Source organism: Bombus bifarius, unplaced genomic scaffold, assembly GCF_011952205.1.
Source record: "Bombus bifarius isolate JDL3187 unplaced genomic scaffold, Bbif_JDL3187 scf7180000008225, whole genome shotgun sequence".
Taxonomy (NCBI): Eukaryota; Metazoa; Arthropoda; class Insecta; order Hymenoptera; family Apidae; genus Bombus; species Bombus bifarius.
Genome location: NW_022884523.1, coordinates 423,644 through 446,076, shown reverse-complemented (window position 1 = coordinate 446,076; position 22,433 = coordinate 423,644). Strand labels below are relative to the sequence as shown.

Below are 22,433 nucleotides of genomic sequence, written 5' to 3'. Positions count from 1 at the left end.
TTCAATTTCGTTAGCAGCAGCTGCCAACGCTTTTAAGTGTTTTATTTGAAATTTACTTTAACTCAAAAATAAGACAATTTAAGTGAATAAAGGAAGAAACAAATTCACTTAAATACTAGTATTATTCACACTATTGTTGTATTTTGTAATTTTTAATTGTGTGATATATCTTGAAACAATTTCCAGGATGCAATCCTGGCTTTCTTTCACAAATAAGGTGGGACTCGACAAAGGAGCTCCTGAGATAAAAATTGACGTCGAGTCACACTCGACATAGGAGTGCAAAGGATTAAGCTTGTCGAAATACGAATTTGCATAAAAGGTAACTGGTAACAAGCTAAGTAGACTCGGACTTTTAATTCTTTCTCTATGGCATCGAATATACGACACCGAAGGTAATTTTGAAAGCTGCAGATGAGGATAGTTTTTATATATAGATATGTAAATATTTTTTATAATTATTCATATATTGTGATAACTACTTTTATGATTATTGTATTACATAAAACGAATCTACTACGTTTTTAGCAAATAATTTTGACCGATATTTGTGGCCGTATAAACAGATGCTCTCACGATCTTGAAGGAAATGAAGTTTGAGAAATCTTTTTATAAGTAATTAGAAAATGAAAAGTTTGGGGTTTTCCGGATGATGTTGATGTAATTTCTAGTTTCACTTTTCAATATTTTTAAAAGCAAAAAAGTTGCAAAATGGTGAAGTTACTTAATATATCTGGAATACCTTCTGTTACTTTTCGATAACTGATCGCCATTCCCAAAAATTGGGACGTTTGAAATAAAAAATCATTTTTATATCTTTACCAAATACAAATATATCCTATTTTTTTTTTTCATATGATTTCATAAGTATTATATACTTGTGTAACATTATTTTGGGTTGATTGCATTATATAAATTTCTCGTGAGTTCTTTTTCGTGAATAAGTAGTTGCCATTAGCTAAGATACTATCACTGATAGAAAGTATCTCGTGAGCAGACTCGTGGAATGCATTTTTATTGTGTCTTAAAGAAACACTTTATCGATACTTCGAAGCATTGAAAACTGCTTTGGTCAGCAATTTGATGCATACGTTTTATACTATACTTATATCGCCATAGAACTCACAAGTTATAAATTTACAAATTTACTTACAAATTATAGTTAAAAATTATTTACTATGTAAGTTTTACATTGTTCGATATTTAACATCGTACTCGTCTATTTACAATTATCAATTAAAACGTAAAAAAGTGATTCCGTCAGCAATGTCAATTTTTATGTAATAGAATTTGCAACTAGCAAAAGTGCTGGACGAAATATTTATGATTTAACAGTGAAACGTTCGGTTTAAAAAATAACGCGTTCATATTATTTCAGTATTATAGTATTTTCAGTAGGAAATATTTCCATGCCATTTTTTATCGGTTTCTTTTTACATATTTCGTTAAAAAGGAAAGAATAAAAAATACACAGAAGAAAAATACAATCGGATTGTTCAATTTTGACATGACACATCAGAGGTCTCACAACTATACTTTTATGTTCCATCCTGTTCCATTTTTCCTTCTCTCTTTTTTCTCTTTCCTTTGTTGTATGTCGAACAAAACATGATTGACAGAAATCTTGAGGCTGTGTTAATATAGTTTTGCATTTGAAACGGATAATTAGCACGCGTTAATTGATTGCAATTCCCGAGACGTGCACGAGTAATTTCATTTTGAAGGTCGGGACCAAGGTTACACCATAGTTATACAAGTAGAATGAAACTTGCAGGACGATACTAATTTATCTACGAAATGTCTTTTTACGATTTTAATTTTTATTTGAATAAAATACTATTTTGATTAATTATAATCAGAATTATTAGATACAATGGATAAATCAGAGTGATATTGATATTAGTATTTATTTTTCTTCTTAATTGATAAAGGAAAGAAACTTATCAAAAACAAAATATAGGAATTCACATTTTGATTGCAATTAAAAGATAGTTAGATTTGTTATGTATTAAAGAAAATTACCATTCTCCGTGTCTTGGAAAAGATCTTTGATCATTTCAATGTCATCGTCATGTAAATTTTTCTTCGTAATAATCATAATGATGAAAGATAAAGAAGCTTGAGACACGAGAGATTCACGAAGAATTCGGATAGTGTGCGAACGCTACTAAAATTCTTCGTTGCTTGTGAATCACGGTTTCGTTAAAATTAGAGCTAGCAGAGGCAAGAACCCAGAGGGACGTTGGCCACCGGGGTCAAATAATTTTAGTAAAAATCTGTCTTGCCCCAAAAATATCATTCACATGGCGGTAAGCCTAACCTTGAGAATCCGGGCGCCAATGAACCCTTAAATTATTCAGGCTAATCTTAATTCGAGAGTATAAACACACAGCTACGATAGCGTGTTTCTTTCTGAATTAAAACAAAATTATGTTACTTTTTTCTAAGATAAAGAAATTATGTTACTAAAAATTTTATTATTATTTTCTTTTCTTTTCGTAATTTCAAAATATATCCGAAGAAATAATTTATTTATTCGTTTATTTGATATAAATCACATAGAATGATATATTTATGAATAATTTTAGACGTGTTTATCGATTAAAAAATATGATTCTAAAAAGATTTTAAACAATGGAAGAAGAAATAAGTATGTATACGGATTGGATAGAAACTACTTGTATCAGATTATGTATACACGTTCCGCCGCAACCGATGTACACGTAAATTTGTTGACTAAAAATTTGCGCAACAACGCTGTTGAATTTAACACGATCCATGTGTAAACGGATAATTAAGCTAAACGAGCTCCAACGCGACCTTTTAATTCAATTGAGATTAATTTCTTTGTTTCGTACGCGTCTATATTACCATAAGATACACGAATGTAGTGGAAAATTAATCGTGTTGAAAATAACGTGGCAAAATTATATAAAATGAACATTGAAAATGAATTTTCTTTTTCGATTCTCACTTACATTATTCACATAATGGTATCTATATGAAATATTAAAAAAAAAGCTACAGTATTTTATAATTATAATTCTTATAAGTTATAAGCTCGTGTATGATTTGATATACTGAGCAAATGATATAATTATAATAGTTATAATTAATATACGAAATAAGTAATATAATAAGAAAGTTGAAAAACTTTCCAAATATAAAACATTCGTTTTCTATAGTTATACTTTCTTATAATTGTACCTCTATGAATGTATATGTAATATATCTGATAAATTATAATTTTTATAAATGATAAATTCACTATTTTCTAATCGTTTCAAACTATGCGTCAGACGATATAGTATCGAGTAAGTGTTGGAGACGGGTGTAAAAAGAAAAAATCTCAGTTCATGTTTCTAATCCGATGCACGTATTAATTTCTCACGGTTGCATTAACTAGATTCACGCATGTCGATCAGCATATATTGTGAATAATAATGAGTACTGTCTGTGTTTTCAAAGACGTAATTCATTTTTATACCGGTCGTATGTATCACCTTCTGCGACTATCGATTCCAGCACTTCATTGATGTTGACTCGTCGATATTATGCGTATCATTTAATTCGTGTTAGTTTTATCCAAAGAATAAACGAATTAAATTTTAGAGAAGAAGTTGCGAACTATTTAAAAATTACATTTCATTTATTCCAATATATCTGCTTAATATATTTCATTAGATTAAATAATTGTATATTTTATATCCAAAGCGATATCGAATTTTTCCTGTTATGATTTATATGTATTTCATAACTTTTCCATTTATTTTATCTAGTAATATACAAAACATGAAAAAGAAGATAAAATTTATTTGGAATTAAAAGCTTTTAAATATGGTATTCAACATTTTCTATTAGAAAGAGACTGCCCGAAATGAACGTATATAGTTTCAATAATCATGAAATTTATTTTGATAATATCGTTCATACATCTACCGTTGTAGTATCGTCACTCGAATGATCAGTCAATAATAGATATAACTGTCAATAATAGCGATTGAGACTCCACTGATAGTATTTGCTCAATTAAGAACAAATGTAAACTTATCGCTTCTCATAACGAAAAGAATAATTGAACTACTTAAGTTGAAAATATAGAAGGAAGCAACTTCTAAAATACTTGACAGTTATTTGATAATAGAATTAATTTAATGAGATAATTCTAAATAATAAATTTCTTAAGTATAGAAAAATATTTTGAAAGGTTTGCTCGTTTAATAAATCTTTATGTCAGCATAAGGAAACAATTTTTCTTATTATTATTATTTGTATTTATTTTCTTTTGTATACCTTCTTTTTTCCCCTAGATACCAACGAAAAAAGGAAAAATAATCAAAGCTGAAATTCATGCTGGCTAATTATGAATCTGAAGAGAAAACGCAGAACCGTAAATATAATTAATGTGGTGTTTTACAAGAAATATTTCGACATTCCTCTTCGTAGGTGTATGCAACGAATGTGACCTCGAAGTCTGTGGTATACAATATACATATTGTCTCTCGTTATTACGTGTCCTATACTCTCGTCGAGCAACCTATCACAGTAAATGACAAAAAGTGGTGCGTGAATTTGTACGATAAAAACGTTACGTTGCAACATCTCGTATGGTGAATAGAATGGCAGAAAAAATGGTAAAAAGTAGATGGAATAATTGGACTCTGAAAGAAGAAAATAACTTGAAACGTGCGAATGCTGACGATTGTTATTCGGAGGTAACAGTTCCCGATTTTATGACTCGAAAAAAGGCTTGTTTCTTACTTCAGAAATGTTTTAGAAGCATCATGAGCTAACAAAAGAAATGTCATATGATGTTTAGTCATATGAAATCGAAAATTTATATCTACGTATCTCTGATAAAAAGAAATACGCGATAGGCATGATAATATAGAATATTTAAGAATAATTAATAAAATTAACATTTTTCATCTATCAAATTTCTTGTATATAGAAAGGTATATTACACGATTCATGTATCAAACGAATAAGAGCCATACGCTATGTTAGAAAAATTAACATATTTTCTTCTTTATAATGCAATAAAATATAATTTCGAACAGAATATCCATGAGCTTTTAATATTTCTGACGAATTATTTCTTGCTGTATAAAGTATGTAAAACTTACAAAAAGAATATTTCTGGTAGCATTAAACATTAGAAACGAATGCTATAATATTTATAAATATTGTATATTGCATATTTTATTGCAAGTAGATTCAGCGAATGGAGATAATAAAAAGAGGGAAATGAACTTCATGTTGGATTTTTATTTCAAATTTTTGTCGCCTATTTACTCTTCCTCTGCTATCTCGTTCTGTCAATGACCGTTCAGTTACAAAGAGAAAAAGAAGCATGTCGCAATTTTTATAGCTACAATTGCCACAGTTTCCTTGAATTCTGGCCTGGTTTTCAGATCAAAAGATCGTTCAATAAGTTTTTTTCGTATTTACGCTAATCAGGATATCAAACGTTTTGTAAAAACTTCATTTTTAAAATGCAATTCGATTTTACCTTCGTCAAAATTTACATATTAATATTCTTACATTTAATCTTACATAATAATTTTCTTATTATTTGTTTATAATATCTTTTACTTATTTTCATCGAACAACATCATCGGTAATCGTGCGTTACAACATAGTTTCTCGTTCTGTTATCTTTCTAATGTTTGGCGAAAGGTAAAAATAGAAAAATAACGATGACACTACGCAGGTACATAGCTTTAAAACAAAATGCCAATGTCAATCATGGTCGCGGCACATATTTACAAGTTTACAGAGAAAATTAGCGACAACAAACGATAAATCCGACGAAGAGTAGTTAGAGTAATAGTCTATTTACTTATGTAACATCATGTGGAACAACAAGAGGTGAATCTTCGATATTATCTTGAAATTTATCGTAATAAGGAGTAGAATGAGATGAAATAATCTTTTAGTGATGTAATGTTATTGAAGAATTTCTTGTATCCATTGAAATTAACGTGTTATTTTAGTTTAATGTCATCATAGTTGAAAAACAATTTCGATCTAAACATTATCGATGTTTAGAAGAGACAGAAAATAAGAAATACAAAAAAGAGTAATACAATATTTATAATGAGATATTTTTTGAGCTTAAAGAAAGAAAAATTGTAATGAAATAGTAATGATGTTAATAATAGATGTTGATATTAATAGCAATATTAGGAACGAAAAATATTACAACAAAATGTTTTGCTTTCGTTAAGATCCTATTATTTATATTATATTTCTAAATTAATTTTATATTTTCGTTAAAACAGTTACACTGAATATCGGGTAAGTTCGAGGTATAAAGTAATAAAACTTAAATTTGGACTGCACCTTTACTAAAAAAAAAAAAAGAAAAAAAAACAAAACTTCCAGAAATGAATCTTTTATTAAAAGGTTTGTACTAAAAGAAGGATAATGAATTGAAACGTGGGAATTTTCGATATATAATCTTCTTAAGGAGGAGAATACGTCGACTTTGTTATTCACAATTGAATCAATTAGATGAAAAGTACTCGAAGGGCTTTAATTGATTTTCGCCCGCATATAATTCCCTTTCCTTACGTCCAGAGGCAATCTATGACCCACATAACACTGCAGAAATTAACGATCGCAAATACATTCTAATTTTGTCTAATCGTCGTCAACTCCTATTACTATTCAATCCTAATATCGATAATTATTACACGACAAAGACGCGTCGTGTTTATAACAAAGCTTAATTTCAACTTCAAGCTTAACTTCGATTTTTCGGTAAGAATCAATAAATACAAACTTCTATAAGTATAATGTTCCTATACTTTTGCATCTGACAGAGTGTTACGACAGTGAAAAACTAAGCTTTATTTAACCCTCCAACGTTCTTTGAGTCGCACTCGACCCAATCGTATCTTCTACCTTTAATAAACTGAAGTTTCCGGGAAAGATGAAATGATTCATACTGCTATTTAATTTTCTACTACGCATCCTGTGAGAATATTATACGTCCTTTTGTTTGTTAAAACAAGAACGCGATTTAGATATAAAAATTTCAAGATCGTAGCAGGATTAAGTAATCACTAAAAAAAAAAAAAAAATTGTACAGTTAGGGGTCAACATTTTCCTGTTACGCTTAACGAAAGAAAAACGACGTATCTTTAACTCGAAAGGTGTGCTTACAGAAGGTTAAAAAGAACTTGAAGGGAAGGAAACCTAACGACAGGTATTTAGTTCTAGAAACATAATTCTCGCCGAAGAGTGGGAAGAAATAATAAAAATTCCAAGCTGTTCATTGGTTCCGGACATTCCAGTATATCGACGCGAAAAAGTGGGACCTAACGATGAATTATACTATGATCTCGAGTGTCACGCAGCTTTCGGTATCAGCTTTTTGTCTGTGCTCATTCGTCATGCTCTACTAGCGTCGATGGTAAAAGCCGAACGCGATGACAGTATCGCATGAAAGCGAAAAATGTAGGTAAGAAACGAAGAAAAGGATGAATGGAAAAAAACGGCGCGGCGGATCGAAATAAGAACGTGCGAGTGGTCGACTCGTAGAGCCTTGAAACCATAATCAACGTCTCGTACGCAGAATGGTTTTCGTCAAGACTTGGGGATCGCGCTTTAGTTGTACACGCGTCACTTCCTTTTTTTAACGTGAAAAAAGAGACGGAAGTTTATACGTGGTATCCGTCACTCATGCACATACGAATTTATTTGTTACGGACAGCTTCGGCGTATGTATGCAAATTAATATACTTTTCTAAAAAGATTTAAACGGGACCTTTGATTAGATTCAAATATTTTGATTCAGCTTTGAATATTTTTGCATATTGTGTTCGTTCGTTTAAATTGTCCGTAAACGTATAAAAATCCACAGCCATAATTATAAATGATGAGTTTCATGATATCGTAACTTATTGGGTTGGCAATTAAGTGATTACGGATTTTGTCATTAGGCGGTAATGTAAAACACGATAGGATACAGATAGTGAAGTAAGAAAATTGTAAGTGTTTCGAGAATTAATTAAGAATGAATTAATCTTTTGGTGCAATTGATAATAAACGTAAAGGATAATGATATGTTTTCACGTGATATTGTAATAGTTATATGTGCACCGTTGTTGTTTTCTTTAGTTACTTCAGTTTAGTAGAAATATCATTTTGTACACTCTTTCTGGGAAACGTAATACTTTAGATGTTTAGATTACTTTGTTTCTCTGCTGGAAAAGTATTCAAATTTTAACAATTTTTATTTATATTCCTATATGAGTCTTTTTTTTAGAAGCTGAGTTGATTAATTTCATATCTGGTAAGTTTTTGCGAATAGATTGTTTCATATAATCGACAGAAGAACAAAAAAAAGGCAAGATTAACGAAAGAAATTTTACAAGTGAATTTTACAAATTACAAATCATCCGATTATCCTAATAAAATTTCTCAAACGACAAATGACCATATAAACTGCCACGAGTTTGTTTATAAAAGATACCATTTATAACACCATCGTTTTATGAGCAAATTGTGCTCAACAAATTTTCGAATCTAATTTAATTTATTCTAATGCAATTTGAAAGAAATTAATTTCTTTCTTAATACTATATACAGGGTGGTTGGTAACTGGTGGTACAAGCGGAAACGGGGTGATTCTACGCGAAAAAAGAAGTCGAAAATATAGAATAAAAATTTTTCGTTTGAGGCTTTGTTTTCGAGAAAATCGACTTTGAATTTTCGCTCGGTACGCGTGTGGTACGTTATAACGGATCTCACTGTAGATCGCTGTCTCGATGGAAAAATTAAAAAAAAAAATTAAAAAAAAAATTTTATTCTATATTTTCGACTTCTTTTTTCACCCCCTTTCCGCTTGTACCACCAGTTACCAACCACCCTGTATATATGTACTTCATCGGTTAAAACAACATGATTAAGTAATCGATACAACTTTATTTACACCGTATGGACTAAGTTAAATGTAATTACATACATGAAAAACTATAATTTTAATTATACGTTACAGAAAACAACGCAAGAGAAACTCTTTGATTGCATTGTATTATTTATTATACATAGTATACATGTAATAGTTATTTTCTTGTACCCAAGTCGCGTCATACTGCTCGGAGAAGAATATGTAACATATTATTGGATTCTTTCGAAACAATGGACGAGCATTAGCTGTCAAAGAAGAATGTGAAGAGGGTAAGAGCTGGAACATGTAACGAGAGCATAACTTACGACAGGGTGAAGCGGAATTATCTGTTTCGTATTTCCTCGACCGTATTGACGATGACCAAAGCCTAAACTAGTCGAAGATCGTCGATAACGAGAGAAAGTCAATGACATAGAGACTTTGTTTGGTCCTTTAGGAGCAACGCGAAGAAAATCTCGCGTGCCTAAGAGAATTCTAAATTTAACGAAATAAGACAATTGGATAACAACGTTCGAGACATCTTGGAGCAAGAAAGATAATATAAATAAAACAAATTAATAAATTATATTATCCTTTGTATAATATATCTTCAAAAGCGCTGTATAAAGCGAATAAATATTATTCAATCGAAATATTCAATACAGCAATTTCAACGCACTTTTGAGATGAAATTTTGTGAAATTAAATTAACACGCGTTGAAGAAAAAAGAAAAAAGGAAAACGTTGCATAAAAACATTGCAGACTTTGGCTAATCTTTTTATACGTAGGGTATCCCAGATTTTTCGACCAAACGTTGTCATTATAATCTATAGACCGAGATAAGGAAAAAAGTCGTATAAATGTATGTCATTGAAAGCATTGTTAAAAAGTTATAACAAAAAGCGACGAAATGAGCGGAAACGAACGTGCGTTACTACAGTACAAAGTATAAATAGATCAGGAATATTTATATCTAATCAGAGGTATAATTAACACAATACCTTTGCATGATACTTCTGTACTTCCAGCTACAATTCCATTTAAAAATGTTTTCTATTCCTGTCAATACGAGATTGGCAGCGGCAAAAAATTGAATTTATTACTCTTTGTAACATTAAGTTCTCCACGTTACATTAAGTCCTCGTCCATTACTCGTTGAAGCTAAAGTCATAAAAGTGTTACGATACCTTCGATGATTACTACTAGACGTAAATATTTCTGATTTATTCATACTTCATTCTTATAATAATATGTGTGTAATACACATAATAAGGAACGCGTGTTCCTTATCGTGAATTTCATATATCGTCCCTCTGTTAGAATTCTTTGATAATTTTAGATTTCAAGTTTCCTTTTTTATTTTTCTGAGTGATAACTGTCGTACACTCTGTTTTCTACTTCTATAATAAATATAGACGTATAGACGTATAAATGTAGACGTATATAGACATATTCGGTGACATATGTTCGTACGATACTCTTTTCTATCTTTACCCACAGAATATACTGACAATGCTTGACCGGAAAAAGATTGGAACACACTGTACATAAGATAAGTTTTATAATTACAGAGATTATACATATCTTTATTTGGATATTAAATATCTTTGGATAATTAGAATGTAAATATAAAATATAACACAAGAATAACGCAAAAACGAAATCAAATAAAAATTTCCACGTTGTCAATGTCGCAAATAAATATCAAATATACAGCAAACATTCGTCCTCTGTATTCCATCTAATTATACAATCTTGGATTAAATACAGATGAACTATAAACATAGAACAGATATTTGATTCAGACATTAAGGTACAGAATATATAAAGTTGGAAATTATCGTTCTGGACAGATACAAATGAACTAAAGAAACGTATGAATTAGACATTCACGCAGAAAATGTGTTCTAGTAATTAAACGAAGAATTCATCCAACGACGATAAGTAGCGTACTTTGATAACTACCATAAAGTGGTACATTCAAGAAACGATAAAAGCTGTACATTCATAACATCGTTGAAAACGCATCGTGAATTGAATCGTCGTATGAGAAGACTGAGGGTTTACAATGGCAAAACGTACGAGAACTACTTGTTAATAGGATTGCAGTGTATCGGTAAATCCTTGAAGAAACCATGTCTTTTTCCAAGGTCCCTAATATCGGATTAAACGAACCAGGATATTCAGTACCTGATGGAACAATATCTTTTTTGTTCTCTGACTTGCGGAAGACTTATATGCTTGTTACAGTTAGGTGTATAATTATATTTTCACAAAAGGACAGAGTTATTATTCAATTTATATATTCCGCTATCGTAAAATTGTTACGAACTGTTAACATGGTGCTGTTTCGAAAAGATCGTACCTACGTGTCGCGTTATTATCATCTCTTTAATATGTTTTACGGTTAACGTTTCACAGCTATGATTAAGAAAGTCGATTTATAATAAAAGTGTATTAAAAGTTAATTATATTAGATTTGTATATATAGGAAGAAATTAGTGACAGTAATGATGGTAAAAATTAAGTACTCTAGCATTTTTAGAGAACGTTAGATCATATATCATTGTCTTCAATATTCATTTTATATTGGAATTTCCAAAATATGATATAGAACTTTAAGCTGTAATTTATAAATTATATCAAGTATTCAAATTGTTATTCAAGAACATGTATATCAAATATTCAAACATTAAATTTTTCTCCACAAGTTACTTTACAGGCTCTAAATTATTCAGAAATTAATTTATAAATCAGGCATAAATTGCTAACATAAATTAGAATTAAATATCTCTAATGAAATGATAGAAAATTAAATAAACAGTATACATTTATCAACGTTTGAACAAAATTTAAAGAAAATTAGAATATTTTTTCCTTAGTTTCCTTATACTTTGTCTATACAAAATTTGTTGCCGTAACTATTATCGTCATAAATATACAACACACGGTATTACAAAGTGCAAAACATATTTTCTATACCGTGTAACATCTCCATAATCTTTATTTAGATGTAGCATATATAAATTTATTACATAATTATTATATAATTATCTGAAAACCAAACGAACTTTCTTCAACCCTGATTCTTAATTTCTATAATTTCTTGGACTCCATCCTCACCTTCTCCATTCGCTTCTTCGTCCGATTGTTTACTCCCAAATCCAAATAATCGCATGTTTATCGGATCAGCATCGATTCTTTTTACGTGATTCCTGTAGAACGCGAACGTAAGGGAAACGATCCATTCGCTGACAAACCACAGCACACTACACGCGAAACAGTCGAGAAGTTCCGATATCATCAAGTCGCGACACGATAACGGTCCATATGTCGTTAATAACTCGCGAACGTAGTTTAAATTTGATCCCAACGAGAAAATGTCTTAGAAATAAGGGATTTTTCAAGCCTTCGGCTGCAGCTAAAATTAATCATACATATATCTCAAAATGGAGGTCGAAAAAAGTCTTTTGTTTTATGTTTTTCAAAGACAAGGTTCAATTATTAATAGTCAACTTCTGTCGAAGTCTTTACTAAACTCATTTATTTAATTTGCATACAGAAACAATTATTTTGTTCGTGTATGATTGCCCAAAATTCGCATTAGTGGTTCTTTATGTACCAAGAAATCTCGAATATGAAAAATATTTATGTAGCGTAGCAAATATAGGACACTATATTTAACCTTAATTATCAGTTTTTGTTAAATTTATTATTAACTTCGGTTATTTAGTTTATACGTGTAAACGTTTCTTCTTTATTCATACATAATTGCACAAAATTTGTAATTGACGTTTCTTTGTGCACTAAAAACTCTTAAACATAAGACAGGCGTGGAAAAACAAAAAATGGAGATAGTCTACTTTAACTCTTAGTTACCCTTCTTTGTCAAATTCTTCGTTAAATTCATTTATTTCATTTCCGTGTATATTCTTCCTTACTTATGTACAATGTTACGTGTAATTATCGAAACTGGGGTTAAAGATTCTTCATCGCAAACTTCGAAACACAAAACAGATTTACATATCAAAGAAGGTTATAAATTTAACAACACACTTAACAAAATATCAGGTAATTTTACTAAATTCCCGCCATAGAACGTTTACGATTGATAAATACATAACTGACAATTAAAGATCGACAACATAGCGTACCGTAACACTGCTATCTTGTGACAATAGCAACGATATCTCACAGTTTATCAAGCACAAGTTCCAACTTCAATCAAAGAATTACATACGAAACGACTACAGCCCACTGATTTCTTTGTAGAACAACAAATGTATCAGACTTTCCCTTCACAATAATAAAACTCAGACTTTTTTCGAAAATAGGAGAAATATTGAACTCTGTAATTGTCAAGGATCATACGATTAATAGAAGCGATACTAGCGTCGCTGTTAAAACACGTGCCGCGCGAAATACACTCGAAGAATGAACCGACTGGCAGTAAGTCTATGCGCTTTTGTGGTTTCAAAAGCGACCACCAGCATCCTGTCTACAAGGAATCACGTGATTAATCTTTTGTACACGCACACGTGGTGGTATGGGTATAATGTGTCATATACGTGTGACGTCCCATCGCAAGAGGTTAGAATGGAATAAACCTCACTGACCGATATTCTTTTTTCCTGCTGTTCGATCATTAAAAGACGAAGCATCGTTAATGGGAATCCTGGAAAAAATCGCGCCACGTAATAGGAAAGAGAGAGACGGAGAAGGAAGTTAAGGAGAAGCTGAAGAGAGACAGAAAGTGGTAGAAACCCAGTTCCGAAGGGAAGTTCTTGTACTATTATTCATAAAAGTGGTTGGAAAGTAGGGGAAGTTTCATTCTAGTGGAAATATTTTACTGGATTTAATTCTAGGAGAAACGGATTTCCTTATGCATTTGGGACTCTATAGTCGAAGATATTAATTTCTTTGTTATAAACTCCCGACTTTTAATCGATTAGAACAATCGACCTATAACGTACAACGTAAAATATATTACATGTAAGCGATTATAATTAAAGTAATAAATGAAAAGAAATGGATATATGATTATGTTTCCCTCTAAATATAAGTCAATATAGAAGAGTCTTTTTATAGCAAAGAAAATGGGGGTATAATCTAAATATAATTCATAATTGTCGTATTTCGTCGAGTCTCTTTGGTTAATTTGCAAAAACACAAGGAATATGAAACTTGTCACTTTGATAATTGTTTGATAATTGAAAATAGAAGATATTCTATATTACGCAGAAAAATACTGTATGTCTTTTTTTTAAACGATTTGTTATACATATATAATGTACACTGCAGCTTATAAATATTAGGGCACTCGGTATAAATGAAATATTCCTCGCACCTTTTATTTTCTAATCTATTTTACTACAAATTTATCATTTCATTTGTGTCATATGTATTTTATAATATAAAATGTTAAATAAAGTAAAATCTGCTAGAGTTTTTTGTAATCACTTAATTGCTTGTGTTATACTGAGCTTGTACTCCTTTAATTCGTCATGCAAGTATTATGTTATATTATATAATAATCTATGCATAATATAGTTACAGAAATTACAGCATAATTAATCAATTCGTTAGGAATATCAATCGTTTGAAAGAAAAATTCAATGTTCTTTCAATTTTTCTTTCATGGATAAAGTTAATAATAAAGTTAGGTAATCTTTAAGGAAGGAAATATTGATAGAGAGCAATAAATCTGATAACTGATACATTGTATTATTTTAGTGTTAAAAATGCACCGTATTATCTATCTATAACGATAAAGCGATGAGGTCACGAACAATTGCATCTGTTTCCATGGAAAACTAATAAATATTACTGTTCAAACATTTGCAAAGTGTCATATGACAGCTGCAATTACCTATATATTTGATGGCTGGCGTGTCCTCATTATCTATTTATAAAGCAATGGTTAAAAAGTTTCTAGTGACATAGAAAATGATGATATGCCTAATGATACTCACATTTAAATGTCTTAAAATTTTTTAAATACCATTTATGTTCGATCGAAAGATCATAAAAATATCTTTTACTTAGAAGGGGATGGTTTCTATACTGATAAAAAAAAAATTGAGAATAAACGTTTTTTTATAAACTCGTAAATAAATTCAAATCTCTACTCCTTGGGTATTGTCCGGTTTCTCAAATTTCATTAAATGCAATTTCGGTCAACCTACAGAAATGCTATCAATTAACATAATTGGATATTTTCCAACTTTTTTATTGATATGTATAAATCACATGCTATTTTAAATAACGACAATAGCAACAACAATAATAGAAGAAAAAAGTAGTCAAGATCTGATGACTAAAAGGAAGAAGAAGAAAACGAAGAGATAAAAAGATAATTGTTTATAGAAACACGTTGTACTTTTAATATAAATTGCTTATCAAGGTATCTGGATGTAATATGAAAGTGACGATTATTATCGTCTCATCTTACCATATTTGATATTTCGAATTTACATTCGAAGCAGATTTTGTAATACAACCTAATTAATACATTCGCATTGTTTGAACGTTAGTAGACACGACATCCCTAGCTTATATCACTATGAAACCTCAATGATGCGAGAACATAAACAGTTTGCAATATATCGACATTAAACGTGCCGCAGAAACGCACACGTATTGATGAGTAACGCAACATTGCTGAAAACCAGATTACGTGGCAACGAACTGATGTAAATTAAATCGTCGCATCAAGCACGAACTTGCAACATTAGTTATATTCTCGCTCGATGAAACAGTGTTTCCAGTAAGATGACAAGGAGTAGGATTACACAACTGTTCCGTCTATTATGATACATTTGAAACGACCTTGATACTAATATGCAATTCGTTTAAAATATCCTATTTCACCAATACGAACGCAGAAGGTTGTACGACAGACGAATAATTTCCAATGACGATCGGTTGATCGTAAACTGGTAAAACGTATTATTAATGTTTCGATTGTTTTAATTAAAATATCTATATCGATAATAATAACCTGGGTTAATAATTTAGAAAAGTAAATTAGATGTTTATTGTTGTACAAAGGTGTTTAGTTATTTCTATGTACGGTAGAACTCTGTTGATATGTATGAACCTGTCGAGGGGCAAGTGTAACACGAGTTCATCTATTTCTCTCCACTATCTGATAATGTTTCGTTGAGTAAATGGAAGTTCATGTTCACATAGAAGGATTCCATGAAACATTCGCTGTCAAATACATAATAATATTGCAAACTTGTATCAATTACAGAGCACGAGAGCGTGTCACGTAACGCGTACCCTACTGTTTATATCTTGTTGTTAGACTTTAAGTGAATCGAGGCTCGATGGTAGTTCAGATAATAATAAGAGCTCAAGTTGAAATTCAGATAATCAGGCACTATTGCAATTTCGTTTATATAAACGAAGTTCCACTGTATATACATTTGGTTGATAAGATATACTGATAACAATGATTTGAAGTAGCTAGAGACTATAATTAACGTTTATCTCGCAAGAGTTTCGAATATTCGATAAAAGAAAAAAGGGAGACACGGTAAGGATATAGCGAGACAGGGAATGCAAATGTGTTTAACGCGATCGATATAATCGCACCTAAGCAGATTCGTTTGGATCTCGACGTCGGGCACGTTGCTGTCTAACATTTTCGCAATTTCACGTCAATGAGTCATAAGACAAAATTGCACGTGATACGGCGGGAAAATACACCTCGTTTGCAAACGTGCGTGTTGGCCTATTGCTCGAACATATCTTGCAAATGATCGACTTTTTCACATGTGACACACGCCTGGTAATTTCACGTTTTTACCTGAGAACAGCGCGCCTAACATGCGTAAACCGCGAAGCGGCGCGATCGTTGTTGTCATTCTCGCTACACCTGTCGAGTCGCACACGCATCGCGTGTGAAAGCCGCTTTGCTTCGAGGAAAGCGAGTCTCGATCGATGGAATTCAAACGTAACGAGAACTCTCGTTTACTTTTCGCCATTTCGCGCTTGCGTTTCATCGCTCGCTTATCCGTTGTCGTTTTAATCCTCGAAACAACTAGTATCGAAGGAAATCACGTTGATCCCGTCATGGGTTTCCAGCTACTATTTACCAAATTCCAGCTGCTACATAGTGTTTTAAATTTCAGACACGAATAAAAATATTTATTATTAATTGTATTTAGGATCATGTGCAGAAATTTCGCTTCTCTAAGTAGAATGTGTCATATATACATGCACTACGTCGGACAAATTTTCTTTGCTTGTCTACTAAATTGTTGCTAAATACGTATACGATCATGTATACATGTGTAGCTGTTTAATTCTGTTAATGTATTACTACACTATATATAATCATCGTATACGATCATATACGTATGGCCATCATTTCATGTATTTAACGTATTACTACACCATATGGTGAAATGTCCCTGTAATCCCAATGGTGAAACAAATCACCCGATTAGAATATCATTGAAAATGCTAGAAGCCTGATCGCATTATCTGCGTATTTATTTTTGATCACTGTATTATTCGATTTAACAACGAAAATTTAGGATGTTTAACAAAGTAACGAGGACACAAAAGTATTGCATACGGAATATGTAACAGAGGCACAGGAAAGAACACAAATTATTGATATGCAGCTATTTGTAGAACTTCGTAGCAATTAATAAGCTTTGCTATTAAAATTGCCTCAATTTTATTCACACGATAGCTTTACTTGTCACGCGTAGATTTAAATCTACATGATTCATGCGAACCCTTTGCTTGTGATTGATTGCTGTTGTTGGCAATGGTGCTTTATTCGGCACTTGGGGTGGTTTGATATTAACTCTGAATTGGAATCATTGAGTTACAGGTTACTACGACAATTATTAGTTCGAGTTAAAGTAAATTACGATAAAACTCCGTTTATTTCAATCCATTGAAGGATAAACAATCTACGCAACGAGGGTTCATAAACAGTTCCACATTACGTTTTACATTGAAAGTATTGATCTTCTAAACTCTACTGATTAAATATTTTTTACCCTTTTTCGTGAAAATTAGAAGCCCTCGAAGTCTTAGACTCATTTCTTTTTTCAACATTCTATACGTATATTTCATTTTATAATCTACACAAGTCAGATTTCTTAATACAGAAACAAATGTTGATTTATTGACAATCATGTTTCAAACGTTTATCTTTAAAAGTCTTGGACTCGTTCTTGGACTCGACGTTGCATGTGTATACTTCCTTTTCGGAACTACAAAAATCAGGACTCTTAATGGTTTAACGAACCATTCATTCATTCTCCATTCATTCTCAATTACGTTTCGAAAGATCTCAGGGAGGAGAATTTTTTCCATCGGAATAAAAGTTGGAGGAATATTGAATTTTCATTTGAAATCTCTGAGGCAACCTCTTTAAAGTTTACCGTTGCTACCATCGCGTGATCAATACTCTCTGCTTGGTGTACAGTTTGCTACGGAGGTCTACATTCTCTGCCAATCCCTCACCCTCAGCCGGAGAAGGAGGAAAAGAGGGTGTACGCTCCGGTGCGCAAAATCCGCCACTGATACACCACAGTAACGATTTTATCGCTTTCGAGATATGTCTCTTCGTCATTTTCCAAGAACCTGATCAATTCCTCCCTATGATCGGCGAACAGAAACAGATTTCCTCGATGTACGTTCGTTGGCGACTACGATAAAATTGATCGTTAATTCAATATTTATAGTTATTTCGATATTAACGTTTGTTGTAGCATTCGTAACCAATCGTATGATTACATGAAAGATAAATTCGTTTCGATCCATGCGTTACAAGCAGATTACGGATGTTCGTGAAAATTTATGATTTCATAAACGTAATTATAGGAATGAAAGGAAAACAAAAATATATTTTCTCCAATATGAAATATTTGAGTACTTTCGTGTACTATATGTAATCCATGTATTTTCGTACCTTAAAGTACACGCACAAATATCCGTAATCGAATTATAAATAAATGATCTACGTGTTATTTAAATGCTAAGTTGCTTCAGAGAGAATATTAAAAAGTAGAAGAAAGAATAATATATATATATTTTATTTTATTTATAATATTACATTTTATAACGTAACTGTTATTTAACGAATTTTAATCTTTTTTTTTCGTGTTCCAGAAATACAAACTCTAATCGTTTAAAAGATATGAAATAAAACATATTGATATCTAAGTATTTATAAACCTGTCATTTCTGGTTCTTGCAATCTATTCGAGTAGGTAGGAAAACATTGAGTAGTTTAAGTGGTACACGCCTACGGTGATCAGACAACTGTTGGTAAAAATTATACCTCGTAATTATACCGTCATCGTAGGGGAACGGCCGGGTTACATTTTGCGATAGACTATCAATTACCACAGATAGAAATCGATGGCAACAAATAGAACAATTTTTAACTTGTAAAATTTTAAGATACGAAAAAATACGAAGTACCTTTTAAATGTATAATATAAATGTATATAATTTTAATTATTATATAATATAGTATAATTTTAAATGTATATAATATATAGTTTGTAAAACAATAAAGTCGAATCTGTGTAAAATTTTTCTGGAAATCTGTCATAATTTTACGTTATAAAATTTCGTCGATTAATTTAATTCCCAAAAAGTATCGTAATATTAAATATTAGCTTTTTTTCAAATATTTCTAACATTAAATATTAATTCTTTGAAAGCAATAACATATGAGAAAAACTCTTCAGATTCTCAAATCTTTTCCTACGTAAGGAATTCCAGTTCGATACAGTTGTTCTGTGAATGGAATTTTAGACACAAGAAGCCACTGTGTTTCCATGATATTTCCTCGGTATTTGAAAACATGTATCGATTATTCCCGTGATTCTAAGTATTCGCATTCGATATATCTTGTTTCTTTCACGTCATCAATCTTACGAATCCGTGACTTAACCCGCAAACGAGGAATTCAAGCTGAAATAATAATGTGTGCTTTCATGCGTGCTTACAGAACCGTAAAAACACGTTATGTTTTGCTCTCTAGGAATTATTTACAATCGCTAATCTATCAAAAATATTAGAAAATCCTGATATTATATTCAGAGTAGTATATTATTATTCAAAATTACATGAAAGATTCTTAACGAAAATAATTCTATTTATTAATTCACCTGGATATTCGTATAATTTCGATTTATAGAAATTTATCAAGAAAAAAAAAAATTAAGAAAGAAAGAAAGAAAAAGAGTAAAAAATGCTAGAATTTTTCAACGACAATTCGATCGTATCTCACATTGTTAATTAAGTTCGTTTAACATTTGTACGTATTTACTAGTGAATTTATAGCCTTCGTACCGCCTAACAAAGAACTTGTTTAACGAGCGTCCCAAATACAGAAAGTAAACCTGTGGAAGCGCGGCAATTTGCTGTGCTAATCTTCGGAAGTAACGTCTAGTCCAAAAGAAAACATTGTGGATGCGATTAAAATAATCGAAAGAATAATTATTGACAATTAAATCGTGCTTGATAATAATTGCTAAACGAGTTTAGACGATAATTTCGCGGAAATCGAATGTTTATTCTCGCGACCAAATATTTTCGTTGTAGTGGTTCATGGAACGTGTAAAAAATTGAAATTTATATTGGTATTATTTTAAGTACTAGCAACGACATTATTCTTCAAAAGTAATTAAAAATATAATTCCTACTATCTTGAAATTTTAATTAAACCGTCGAAGAGGAGTTGCATCGTTGATTGAAAACCAAAAAGCACGGTGTTTAACAGCCCTTTTAAGAACTATAACAAGCTTAAAACGGTAACTAGAGTATAACGAGATTAAAGTTGAAAGAAGCGGTTAGCTCGGTTCAGTGTTTATGGATATATTAGAAAGCTCTATTCGTTTCATATCGTAAGTAAAATTACGTGCATAAATAGAAGTTAACATTTTAACGTTGATTTCACCAGAATTTCACCAGATATTACATCCCAAAAATCTGTTTTATATGGAACAGTTTATGAAAAATGACTAATAGATACGTTCGATAATAAAACGATCACGGATAGACCGATAATTTCTATGGAATAAGAAAGAAAAGAAATTGATACAGATGCTCCTAATTTATTTCCCGCGTAATTTAACTTCATGCTACTTCACTCGCTATCACAGACCTATCTAGAATTTTTATCACGGATCACGACTGTCGCAGGCACGTTGCATCAATATTCTACGAACTCTGTAAAAGTTGTTGTCTAAAGTAAATTCAGTTTATTTAAACAAGCGTATCGATATTTATCTGCCGATCACGTGCCATTCGAAAGGACATTGGAATCGGTTCACTTTCGCGATTAACGTTCCACCCTATGCACAATGACTGCGCGACATCATTAATCTATCGTAACAATCGCACGTGACGCACTAGAGATTCATTTTTACGAAAACATTCGCTTCTTCGTTCGCATTAAACGGCCGTTTCTCAAGAAGAATATGTTTCAATGAAAAAGGACAATGGCCACCTGAAAGTTTGTTTAACAAAGAAAAGGACAACACTGAGCACATTTCACATTTAATTACCTTCTTGTGTAAACAGCAACTGCGATACGCACACGCTCCTATCGGTACAAATTCCAGCGGGAAGAATATTCCTTGCAAGCACAGACGAAGAACATGCACCTTCGATTGCGTCTTCAAGATCACGCGCTTCAAATTCGCATTCTTTCTGCCGCGTTTCTAATACATCTGTCTCTGATCCACTCACTCTAAACGATATCAACCGAGTTGTCTACATTGAAAACGTTCCCTCGTACGTTTCCGTTTTACGGGAGAAAATGTTCCTCGGGAAAAAGGAAGAATGAAACTGTGAACACCGTCGCGGATTTTAAAGGGTTCGTTTGCTCATGGCGACCGATTCGACGAGACGAGACGAGACGAGAAACAAGGACTAAAAGCTGGATGCGCACCTTCGAGTTTTCAGGCCGATGAATCGTTCAATGTGCTGCAAGCTCGTTTTTTCGTGATGCGAACATAATACCGTACGTCTTGGCCGATGACCAAGCCTGCAATGAACATATAATTCGCACTGAGGAACCGATACCCCGGCCACCAGACGTATCATTGGCTATACATAGCACGCGTCGCGACGCGCAGACGCCGGGCATCTCTGCCCTTTTGCTATAGTTCGATAAACAATTTCACTGTTTCGTATTCGCCGACTTGCCGATGGAAAAATGCAAAAAGGAAGTATTAATACGAGGGGATGACTCGCTGTACGATTAGGAAGCGATGAATGAGTTTAATCGACAGAGATTTGCCTCTGCGTCAGTGAACAGATCTTCTTCTTCTTATTTAACCCTTTCGAGATTCATTGGACGACGTATGTCAACTTCTCATTTTGACAAAAATAATGTAATCTAAGGTAACTTGTTTCTACAGACTGCTAGATCGTTATGAATTTTTCTTATTAACAATCTAGTAATATAACAGTGAATGTTATTTTGTGAAAACTAACGATACTCGATCTAATTTTGTTTATAAGCATTATATTATTGCATAGGAA

General features: G+C 31.8%; 1 protein-coding gene across 2 annotated transcripts in view; it reads right to left on the bottom strand.

Annotated features, from left to right (window-relative positions):
* The window catches only part of LOC117211260 (BTB/POZ domain-containing protein 6-B), a 34,107-nt gene extending 12,100 nt beyond the window's left edge, over window positions 1-22,007 (bottom strand). Inside the window, exons 1-2 of one of the 2 annotated variants that reach the window (XM_033454951.1) lie at window positions 21,838-22,007; window positions 21,452-21,636 (exon numbers count right to left, since the gene is read on the bottom strand). In XM_033454951.1, the coding sequence (XP_033310842.1) occupies window positions 21,452-21,636; window positions 21,838-21,992 (340 nt within the window). In that variant the 5' untranslated portion in view covers window positions 21,993-22,007. The remainder of the gene's footprint in view (window positions 1-21,451; window positions 21,637-21,837) is intronic. The other variant, XM_033454953.1, reaches the window with a different exon arrangement.
* Window positions 22,008-22,433: the final 426 nt, after the last annotated feature.